Source organism: Anoplolepis gracilipes, chromosome 15 (genome assembly GCF_047496725.1).
Source record: "Anoplolepis gracilipes chromosome 15, ASM4749672v1, whole genome shotgun sequence".
In the NCBI taxonomy this organism is placed as follows: Eukaryota; Metazoa; Arthropoda; class Insecta; order Hymenoptera; family Formicidae; genus Anoplolepis; species Anoplolepis gracilipes.
In genome coordinates this window covers 1,115,899-1,127,591 of record NC_132984.1, presented here as the reverse complement: position 1 = coordinate 1,127,591, position 11,693 = coordinate 1,115,899, and the positions used below count along the sequence as shown (strand labels likewise).

Genomic DNA, 11,693 nt, shown 5'->3' with positions numbered 1-11,693 from the left:
TTATATCATAATCGAGTTACACACTTTAAAGCGCGTTAAATGTATCTAATAATAATATAATTTTAATTTGGAAGTTTTATATGCATTTTAAAATTACTTCATATATGTACATATTTTAACGCGTCTTTTATAACATATTATAATGCGTATTTGTTACTTTTAGCGCGAGGAGAAAAAGAAAGAAAGAAAAAGAGAGAGAGAGAGGAGAGAGAGAGAGAGAAAAGAGAGAGAGAGAGAGAGAGAGAGAGAGAGAGAGAGAGAGAGAGAGAGAGGAGGGGAAAGAGTGAGAGAGAGGGGTGGAAAGCGCCGTATACGTGAACTGTGACAGTTTCGAGCCATTCATCCCAGTTCGGCAGGCGTAGTGTCAATGTGCACACGTGTTTTAACTCCGGTGCCGACACCGGCGTCGGCACGTGCGTCTCGCGTCACCTTGAGATCGAGTGCGCTGTAAACGTTTCTTCCGACGATAATAGATATAATAATACTACGGGATAAATCTTAGCGTGTTAAAATATGTCTAAAAAGATTGTGTAATAATATAAAAATAAAATAATAATATTCGACTTCTCTTAAATAAAAATTATTAAATATATACAATTGGACAAATATAATTCAATATAATTAAGATTCACTAGCGGATTCTGACGTCAATAAAGGGGAACAGGTTTGACAAAATTATTTAATTTAATATCAATATGCTTTATTTTCACGGTTTCATCATTTCATATCAAAATTGATATTTTTCTCTTTCGAGGGAATGGGGGAGAGTTTCACTTCAAGATCCGCCAGTGTTAAGATTACATAATTTAGTTAAAAACATACAATTAGTTATATACATATAATAAAATTAAAAGACATTAAAAGTAAATTTTTGGAGCTGATTTTGGAGATTAATAAAGACCAAATAATTTAGCTAGGAATAATGACCCATAACCAAGAGGGGTAAGTCAAATGCAAACCAAAATTTGTTTATTAATTGTGTGTGAATAAGCTTATTTCTAAAAGATAATGTATGACAAATAAAGATAAATAAAAACAGTAATTAAATATTTTTCTATATAATTTGTATCCACTTAAATACAATATATTGATAAAGCTTTAATTTCTCACGCTCAGGGAAATTAAAAATTAAACCATTAATAACCATTTATATATTTAACTATTCAACTATTAATAACCATTAATAACCATTAATAACCACTAATAACTATTCAACTTATAAGAATATTCCAGCTATGATTCCATTCTTTCGCAAAACTTATTGTTAGTAGTCTTGCGGTGAGAATAACTTTTGTTTTTATTGTTATTTGTTCTTCCTTGACAGATTTCGCTTAATTGTACATTTAAATTTTTAAAGAAAGTTTTTATATTAACACTAAAAATGCTCAAAAAAAATTTTATAATTTAACTATTTTATTAATTAGAAAGCTATTAAATGTCGTTATGATATAACATATATCTGAACTTTTCACTGTCTATATTTCTATTTCGTAACAACAATTTCTAAATATCATTCAACTATTGTGTAAAACAGTTATAGATATGTACGTCTTTCTAACTTTTCGTGTCGCTATTGTTGGACGCTTTTACATTTAATTCTAATGACATTATACATGTATAAATTTGGCGACTTATTTTTTATTTCTCCTTCTTGCTCATATATCTACTATGTATACAACTACGTGTAACGTGTACAAAAAAACATCATATAAAAAACATTGGATTATTTTTTATAAGTGAATTCTTACACTATTTTAATTTTGATCTCGTTTTTCAATTTTGACTTCTAGAGGTTCAACAGGAGACAAAGCCAAATCCGCATTTAATTTTATTTTATCTATTGCAATGGTTTTGTCTACTTTAAATACAAATGTTCGTATCAAAGTTGCTAAGACAACTTTCATCGAAATCATTGCATAATTCATACCTGCAAAAGCTTAGTTACTTATATGCAAATCAATTTTATGATAACGTATGTTTTGATTTGTTCTTACCTATACAATTTCTGGATCCTATACTAAACGGCATGAAGTAAGACGTATAAGTTTCTTTTTTCTCAGGGAGAAATCTGTCCGGGTCAAATACCAACGGGTTGGGCCAATACTTTTTATTTCGGTGTAGAACAAATATTTCTAAAAGAACGTCAGCGCCTTTTGGTAGAATAAACTCTCCTAAAACATATTTCTTTAAATGTTATGATAATAAAGACGTAATAAATAGCTTATAAATAAGGCAACGAATGTAGTTGAAATCATCCCAGATGACACAAGTTATTCAAAAAGAGTTCATTTTTATGTCACCAGTTTTGAGTCCATTTCGAAATATATATCGAATACATTTTATAAAATGTATTCTATATGTATTTCAAAAGGGACTCAAAATTGGTGACATAAAAATGAATTCTTTTCGAATAGCTTGTGTTATCTGGGATTTTATTCTATAAGCAGATATGTGCAATTTGATTTATATAAAATTAACAGCGTGTAGAGGCTCTAAATAAAAAAAATCTTTCAGAGATTTGTTTATTTTTGCTTTATTTAAAAAACTTCAAAAAGTTAAATAATTTTCTAAATATTTTCTCATATTTATATACTTTAAAAAGGATTAATTGCTTAGTGAAATTAATCTATTTGATATCTTATTGATCGAACAATACGTTTATTATTGTTTTTTTATTATAATTTATTATTAATATATAATAATAACAATTATTATTATTATTATTATTATTACTAAAATTATTACATTTAAAATATTAAAATAAATTTCAAAAATTTCCAAATTCATATAAATCGAAACTATAGATCTTGTTTGCATCCGAAATACTCGACGAAAGGTCGACGAAAGGTAAACCTCGCTTCTCACAAAAAAATTGCAAACTCATGTAAATTTATATAATTACAGACCTCGTTTCATTTAGATAACAATAGTTTAGATTTAAGTTTAAGTTAGATTTGGTTAGATTAGATTAATTTTTAATTATTTTTACTCAGATGCTGATTATATTAAAAAAATATCTTGTTTTCTCTTGTTTCTTTTTGTCTTAATATTTTGAAATGTTGATGTTTATTGGGTCTAGTCTTGTAATAAAAATAAAACATATCAAAAACATTTCAAAATATCTTTAAATTCTAATCTTTTTTATATGAAAATCTTAAAAAATTTCATCTAGTCAAATAATTAAAGTTTGAATATCTCGGCAACTATACGACGCAATCCACACATTCGCACTTGTGACATTCAACTTTAGTAAGTGCTACGTGCCTACGTATAATAAATTTCATTAAACAACCAATAAGATGATTATATTTATATTTGAAAACAAACCCATTTTTACATCCTCTGTTAAATGTCGCCCAACTATAGGAATAGTAGGAAATATTCTCATAGTTTCCTTAATGGAACGATCTAAGAAATTCATATACTGTATATCTTCATATTTAATTGGTGCAAATTTTGGAGTTTTTGTTCCATAAATTTCCAATAATTCTTTATACGCTTTTTCCTATAATAAGATTAAATAAGATACTTCATAGGTAAATACATGCAGCATATAACACTGGAAATATAAATATATATTGTAAAAAAATGTAATCTTATTAATAATATATCTTATATTATTTTTATTAATTATTATTTACAAATTTATCATTCTGATATCAAAATGATGATAATAATAAAAAATTTATGTAGACATTTTATGGTCTGATTAAAATTCTTAATTTTTTAAAATTAATTTGAGTTGGTTCCGATTGCCTACATTCCCGATTGTCAACCGCTTTATTTGCGCACAACATTTTACCGATAGTTTCGATTGTCGACACACGTTATTGCATATACATAAAAATAATGAAAATACAAAAGTACGATTGCACATATGACATTATTACACACATACACATTGCGTACACGACTTTATTGCATACAAACACATTGCACGCATAAAATAAAATTTAAAAAAATTATATTAACACTTTATTTGTAGCTAATAATGTCACGTATGTAATGTACAGGTGTACTGTAATGTCATGTGTGCAATAATTTCGTATATGTAAAGTATTGTATAAGTTTTTTTTTATTTTATGTGTAAAATCTTATGTTTCGGGATATAGGTAATTGAGAATATCAATAATTGAATGTCGGCAAAATGTTGTGCGCAAACGAAGTTGACAATCTCGAGGATGTAAAGGCAAACGGGACTTTCCTATACTATATCTCTCATTTGTTTGTCTGTTATAAGTGTACTTATTTTGAATAAAAAAAAAAACATGAAAATTAAATTTGAGTTAAAATTGTATATAACAAACTATAATAATTTAATTAATTCTGTTAATATCATTAGATATTACTATATAATTTATATAACGATATGTCAAAAGATACGACTCTAAGCAAATTATTATATTTGTATAATAGAATTTATCGAAAAAAAAATTTTTTCATTACTGCTCAAAAAATATTTTTTTTTCTTATAATGTAGAATTATATCATTTACGTTTTGTTTATTACAAATAAATTTAATTACGTACTTGCATCTCTGGGAAATTTGCTAACATAAAGATCACGAAATCTATCGTAACAGTCGTTGTGTCGAAGGCCTAATACATAAAAATTTCATTTGTCTGATTAATATAATAAACAAGTAAAAAGCAAAAAAGACTTTGATACATTGAATACAAAAAATGGGGCTAGAATGGTCTTAATAAGAGTCGAGAGCAGTAAATAAATGCATTTATGTAAAAATTCTCTTTAGTAATAATGAACAAATGTCTTTCTTTAGACCATCTTTAAAGGAATTTTTTATATTTAATACAATAAATTATATCTTGTTATATAGTATAAATACAACATTGTGTAGAAATTATATAAAAATATTTTTTACATACCGCTAAAAACGTCGTAATAGAATGATCATTTATCATCTCTTGCGGCCATATGTCTTTATGAGACATCTCTATTAGAATGTCAAGAAATGTCCTAGCTATATTATTTAAAAAACAAAATATAAAAGTGTGTGTAACTTTGTATATGTTAATTACTTTCTGAACTTTACGACAGTAGGATTCAGTACTTTGAAAATTATTATTAAATTTAGAAGAAAAAAGTACATTTAACAATAATCATAATTAGATATTTTAATAGTGTTTTAATAATTAAAACAAACATTTTAATAATGTTTTAATTAAAGTTTAAAAAAACTTACGAGTTGTTTCATAGTTACTTTTGGTCTCCTGTTCCTTTAATGCATATATTTTCTGTTGCATTATCTGTGTAATAATAGATTATATAGTAAATACTTTATACAAGTTAAATTAATATTACTTAATAATTATTATTAGTTAATATTAATTATTATATTTATTATTAATTATTCGCAGTATTTACCTTATCCTTCAAAGAATGCATAAAATTAATATTCTTTCGCTGTTCTCGTCCCATAGCAGTGAGATTAAATATAAAATTAAAATATAGAAATACATTTCGCATTCTTGATCTAAAAGTTTTTCTGACCCTAAAACATTTTTCTTTGAAAATAATATTTTATAAGATACAAAAATGTAAATTAATTAGTAAATTAATTAATCGTATTTTTTTACGAATAAAACTAACAATAAGAAAAAATACAGTTTTTTATTGTAGTTACATATCAATAAAACTATTTGATAAAGATTTAATAATTTTAATAAAGATATAATACAGATTTAATTTAAAATATAATTGCTACATTTTTAAAATTTTTTAAGAAAATTTATAAATTATTCTAAAATAAACCTTTTTTTACGATTTATGTAGATTAACATTGTAAAAAATTTAAAAAATGTTATTTTACCTCTCTGCTACGTCGAGACATTGATCTATTTCATTTATTGATAGATCTTTCATTCCCGTCATTGTACCTTTATAATATCACATAAATTAACTCATTTTTATTCGAGATGTTAACTAATAATTGACTAATAATACTAATATAACTAGTAATGGACTAATAATATTGAATGATAAAAGTAATAACAATACCAAGAAGAAAAGATAAGTAAGAGTCAAGATGCGATAAATAGAACACAAATTTCTTAATTTTATTATAATACAAAATATTCAAAAAGTGTACATTAATTGCGTATACATTTTAAACAGTTTTTTTGCTTCGATTAAAAATACAATAAAAAGTTATAAAAGGTAGTATTCTATAACTTTTTTTTTTATTTTGAGTATGTTTAATCCGTAATATTATCAATGAAAGAATTTTTTTTCAATATATAGGTAAAAATAAATACAATATATTTCTCTCAAAAAATTTAAGTCAAGTTCTACAAACTATAACATTTTATCTATAAAATGTTTTTTTTAACTTTTCTACAATTTTTTTTTGCCAAGCTACATAATTTTGAAACTAAACCTGTATTTTTCAGAAAAGTTGTCGATACTCGGCAAAAAGTCGTAGGAAAGTAAAAAAAAAAAAACATTTTGATGTTTGAAGTTTTTAGTTTTAATCGTGCTATCAATAGTTTTTTTATTTTTTAAATATTTATTTACTAAAAAATAAAAACAAATTAAGGATCTATTACTTTTAGACATGGCTGTATACCTTGATGCAAACTTATGATTACAATTAATTTATATAACATAAATCTAATTCTGCTGTTGTTAAATTATTACGCAATTTTATATTCTTTGAAATTTTATCTTTTAGTCAACAGTATTTAATAAAATTTATTAATTTTTTAATTTTATTTATTATTTATATTATTTATTTATATTATTTATATTATTTATTTTATTTATTAACAGTATTTAAAATTTATAATATAAGATTATTATACAAATTACTATTGTACCATTCATTCTCATCTCAGCAATTCTCTTTCTTTATCTCTTGCAAGATTTTTAATTTCTTTTTAAATTTTTATAATGAAAAATATGTGTGCAAATGTTTTACAAATAAATAAAAATACTTTGTCTTACCAAATGTAGTACTTAAAGCATACTTTGATATATGTTCGTAAAGAATAACTTTATTTTCTTTTAATCCAATTTTTTCTAATTTGTCTGCCATTATTAAAGATTGTTCAACAAATATATCAAAATAGTTTCGTAACATGTTGTTATTAAAGCTCGGTGCTATTACTTTTCGACTTTTAGCCCATGTAGATACTGAAATAAATATTATAAAAAGATAGTAAAGAAAAAGGAGAAGAGGTTCCCGCTCATACTTAATTCTTGATTGTCTACACATATTCTTGCGCACATGAAAAAAATAGAAATAAATACAAAAGTTCGATTGCACACATAAAATAAAATTAAAAAAAATTATATTATTACCTTGCACACATATACATTGCGCACATGATATTATTACGCACATACATCTAATTATATGTATATACTTTGCATCTAAGGCACTAAGCGATATGGGACAGACCTCGCATCGCGCGAAAAATCGCAAACCCATAATCGTATAATTCTAGACTTTATTATGCGTCCGAAGCACGAGACGATATAGGTTGGATCTCGCTTCGTATCCAATTACATTCAATTACACTATGAACACCAACAATTAAATCATAACCACAAACAAACAATGGGATAAACCTTGTTTCGCGTGGAAAATTGCAAACTTATAGATTTTTATGTGTACATACAATGCGCATGTATGTAATAATGTCGTGTGTGCAAAGTGTTAATATGAATATTAAATTGTTTATTTTATGTGAACAATATCATGTGTCGGCAAAATTTTGTCCGCAAACAAAGCGGTTGACAATCGGGAGAATATAGACAATCGGAGCTCTCTATATAAAAAGAATATATAAAAACATGCACTACACGCACATAAAATTTATGATATTAAAAAATATTAATAAAAATTTAATAAGTAATAAATTTATCATTTATAATTATATTATGTGTAAATTAAATATAATTAAAAGTAAATTATGTTTTATTAAAAGATCTTACCAGGAGCTGTGATTAATCCTTCTTTACCCATTACTGATTCAAAAAATTCATATATTGTACTTTTATCCAGATTGTTATATAAGATTGCCTATAATGTTATATGGAATATTTTTAAATACTTTGAATGTACATCTGTTTATGTCATTTAGAGAATTAACTATAATATACTTTAGAAAATTATATTTAGTTAAATTAGTGATAAGTTATTATAGTCATTATAAAAATATCACAAGGCTTCTCTACCTTCATTTGATCTGGTTCATATATTGTAATAAATAACTTTCTACCTATCCAAAATTTGAATGGGGACGGATAATCTTCTGACAATTTTACTAAAATAGCCAAAAAATCTAAAAAATGTTTTATAATTTATCATATAAATAATATATCAACATCTTATTACATATTGCCAAAATTAATGCAATGTTAGCGACAATTAATATTTTGATAAATATTTTTATCTCTTTATTATTACCATCAAGACTCCGTCGAAGAAAATAATAAGCACTTCCGATAAGCGGAAATGTTCTTGGACCAGGCAGAGTGTTTACCGCTTTAATAGAAGCTCGTTGGCGATAATTTAGGATGAAGTAACTTATGGCAATGCATGCCAGTACAATTAATAGAACACTTATAAATGTCATACTGAACATTGATTACAACGAAGAACGAAGTAATAATCGGTTTTACATTATTACTATCGTCTGCGGATATGTTTAATGCTTTTATTATGTCTTCCCCACTCAAATATATAATAAATAAAAACATGATAACTTATATACATATAATTTTCTGTAATAATAATAAATTGTATAAAGTTCAAAAAAGACAAACTATTACATTTTAAATATGTAAATCAAAGAAATAATGCAAATAAAAATATAGCTTGCACACAATAAATGTGTTTTTTAATTGAATAATAAAATTATTAATCATTCTTGAAATGATTCTACATGATTTATCTTTTACGTGTCAAGTATGACACGTAGAAGAGGGGTTCCGAGAATTTACAATCTAGCATTGACATTTATGTACACATGTATAAATGTAATATACTTCTTCATATGCGTAGATATGTTTTTTATGTGAACGATTATTTGTGAAAAATAGAGAGAGAAATCTTTCAAGATGCAATTATTTGTATTTTAAAAGATTTTTCTATTTTATATATATATATATATATATATATATAATAAATATGTAAATTTATATTATATATATTACACATTTATATAATATATATACATACATATAATTCTCAACTATCAATACTCAAAAATCAAAACATTATTGTGACTGCGCGTGTATATTATATAATATATACCAATATATATATATATATATATATATATCTTTTTTCATTTTAATATATGTTATAAAAGTACATATATATATACATATATTTAATTAAGATATTTTTATTGAAATTATTAAAAAATTATATTTTGTATGTGTTTAATATACATTATAAATAAAATATAAGTTTTAATTTTAAATATATATAAATTATATATGTATATATATATATATGTATATTATTGAAATTATTAAAAAGTTATATTTATATATATATATATATATATATATATATATATATATAACTTTTTAATAATTTCAATAAAATCATTCAATTTTATATATATATTACTAAAGCGAATAAGACTACGAGCAATTAATAATATATAATAAAACATACTAATATAAATCCATAATGTTTTACTCTTGAGATTCACAAGTGTAGATCTAGCACGGACACGAACCAATCGGACGTTTTACCATGGCATCGAAATTAGCCTTGGCCATGTAGTTCCGCCGTTCTAAAATGAATCTAGCTGGCGCTAGCGTACTTTAAGGAAAAAGCGTATTGTATAAAAAACGGCAGCGTGGCTCCTTTCAGGCTCTGGAGGCGAGGAGTTAGCTATCTATTATTTTTGTATTATCTATGCTTATAACACGCTAATGGCGCGTGGTACGAAAGGGATGTTGAGAGTTGAGAGAGGTTAAGTGAAAATAATCTCGCGGTTGAGAGTTAAGTCAGTCGCACGAGGATAATGTGTCACACAGTTTGAAGGGATAAGGGTCGATCAATATGCTCTCGCGGGTCGTGAGGGGTGTCCTTGCATTGGGTAAGGATCTCGCATTAAAACGACCCCCGCTTAAGATTTCAGATCCTGCGTCAGGTCGGGTGAATTACCCTTGTGGCCTTCACACCACCGGATTCCGAGGTAAGGATAACGAGCCGTCCGCCCTCATAGTCCAGGCCTTCGCGAACGCCGAGAGAAAGGAGAAGGAGGCCTATCTGGACATACTCCGGCAATACAAGAGCAACAACGACTTCAGGCGCGGTCACGTGGAATTTATTCAGGTAGCCCTCAAATACATGGACGATTTCAACGTGAATCGGGATTTGGCCGTGTACAAGGTTCTGTTGGACGTGCTCCCCAAGGGTAAATTCATCCCCAACAACTTCTTCCAAACTATGGTCATGCATTATCCTAAGCAGCAATACGTAGCCATCGACCTGCTTTGTAAAATGGAGAAAAATTGCGTGATACCGGACGTGGAGATGCAGGACATGCTGCTGAATATCTTTGGGAAGCATGGCGCGCCGCTGAAGAAGTTTTGGAGAATGATGTATTGGATGCCCAAGTTTGCAAACTTGAATCCTTGGCCTTGTCCCAGACCGGCGCCAAAGGACCCACGAGTACTTGCGAGATTGGCGATGAGTAAGATATCTAGCGTAGATGTGCAGACTATGATCGTGGAGTTTGAGACCAAGGATATACAAGACGCCATCGAAGACACGTGGATTGTGTCTGCAATGAGCAGCACCCAAGAGAGACTGTTGCAAACGCAATCTCCTAGCAATCCAATTTTTGTTGAAGGACCATATACAGTTTGGGTTGCTGATGAATGTATTGACTATTTTATACTGAGAGGAGAAAACAGAAAAATGAAAAAAGAGTATGAAGATATCGATGGTAAATGACTGCTTCTTAATTAAATTGTCCATTAATGACAGATTACAATTTACATACATAATTTTATATCAATTTTGTATAGCAAGTTATATTGCATTTGTATGTTCAAGTATCCAAGCTTTTTACTGGGAAAGTATTATTACACATTTTTTTCTCTTTTTCTAGATGTTTCAAATATTAGAATCCCCTTTTGGGATAAAAAGGAAATAATCCCTGCTCCTACAGTCCACGAACAAGATGACGGCATATATTTTGCAATGTGCGCTACAGGTACATCTACAAAAGATTCTTTGTTGTCCTGGATACGATGTTTACAAAAACAGAATCCTATCTTGAATGTAATCCCGGTAGTGTTCAAAGTCGCGTCGTTCTCGAAGGAACAGCTGTACATCGATACTGAAAAGAGCAAGAATGAAATGTATATAAAAAATTAATGTCAAAGGATCAAACTGTTAAAGATTAAATAGTGATATCACCAGTATAGGAAAATGACACATATATGTAGATAGCTCTAATTTGTATATAAAAACATTGTTAATAATTTAAGTATTTTTAAACTCACTAAATAATTTAAACTCCCTTTCAATATCTTGATATAAATGTATATATAGCTTAAAAAAGACTTTTTATCTCTCGTTATATAAAAATATTTAATTGTTGATTGACATTGATAGATTATACTAAAAGAATTGAAATATATATATATATATATATATATATATATATATAAATAAATAAAATATACATGATACACAC

General features: G+C 26.7%; 2 protein-coding genes across 5 annotated transcripts; one reads left to right on the top strand and one right to left on the bottom strand.

Annotated features, from left to right (window-relative positions):
- Nucleotides 1-1,087: 1,087 nt before the first annotated feature.
- On the bottom strand, nucleotides 1,088-8,641 carry LOC140673713 (cytochrome P450 4c21-like). Of its 4 annotated transcripts, none has more exons than XM_072906825.1 (12): nucleotides 8,432-8,641; nucleotides 8,200-8,306; nucleotides 7,957-8,044; nucleotides 6,964-7,152; nucleotides 5,831-5,897; nucleotides 5,386-5,512; nucleotides 5,204-5,267; nucleotides 4,887-4,981; nucleotides 4,530-4,598; nucleotides 3,328-3,505; nucleotides 1,995-2,171; nucleotides 1,089-1,936 (listed from the first exon to the last, which is right to left on the bottom strand). In XM_072906825.1, the coding sequence occupies exons 1-12, from the start codon at nucleotides 8,607-8,609 to the stop codon at nucleotides 1,755-1,757; spliced, it is 1,521 nt and encodes a 506-aa protein (XP_072762926.1). In that variant the 5' UTR covers nucleotides 8,610-8,641; the 3' UTR covers nucleotides 1,089-1,754. The 4 variants fall into 4 exon arrangements, with proteins under 4 accessions (XP_072762929.1, XP_072762926.1, XP_072762928.1 ...); XM_072906827.1 differs by having other exon boundaries at nucleotides 8,200-8,288; XM_072906826.1 differs by having other exon boundaries at nucleotides 1,090-1,927.
- Nucleotides 8,642-9,897: 1,256 nt separating this feature from the next.
- Ecsit (evolutionarily conserved signaling intermediate in Toll pathway, mitochondrial) lies at nucleotides 9,898-11,478 on the top strand. The gene is made up of 2 exons (XM_072906829.1): nucleotides 9,898-10,937; nucleotides 11,103-11,478. Exons 1-2 carry the CDS (start codon nucleotides 10,046-10,048, stop codon nucleotides 11,369-11,371), a joined length of 1,161 nt encoding a protein of 386 aa, XP_072762930.1. The 5' UTR covers nucleotides 9,898-10,045; the 3' UTR covers nucleotides 11,372-11,478.
- Nucleotides 11,479-11,693: the final 215 nt, after the last annotated feature.

Excerpts from the sequence above, each read along its gene's own strand:
- LOC140673713 (XM_072906825.1), bottom strand. The coding sequence starts at position 8,609 with ATGTTCAGTATGACATTTATAAGTGTTCTATTAATTGTACTGGCATGC. Across the intron at positions 4,982-5,203 it reads AAGTAACTATGAAACAACTC|CTAGGACATTTCTTGACATT; the intron begins GTAAGTTTTTTT and ends TAAATAATATAG. Across the intron at positions 2,172-3,327 it reads AACAGAGGATGTAAAAATGG|GAGAGTTTATTCTACCAAAA; the intron begins GTTTGTTTTCAA and ends AATATGTTTTAG.
- Ecsit (XM_072906829.1), top strand. The coding sequence starts at position 10,046 with ATGCTCTCGCGGGTCGTGAGGGGTGTCCTTGCATTGGGTAAGGATCTC. Across the intron at positions 10,938-11,102 it reads AGAGTATGAAGATATCGATG|ATGTTTCAAATATTAGAATC; the intron begins GTAAATGACTGC and ends CTCTTTTTCTAG.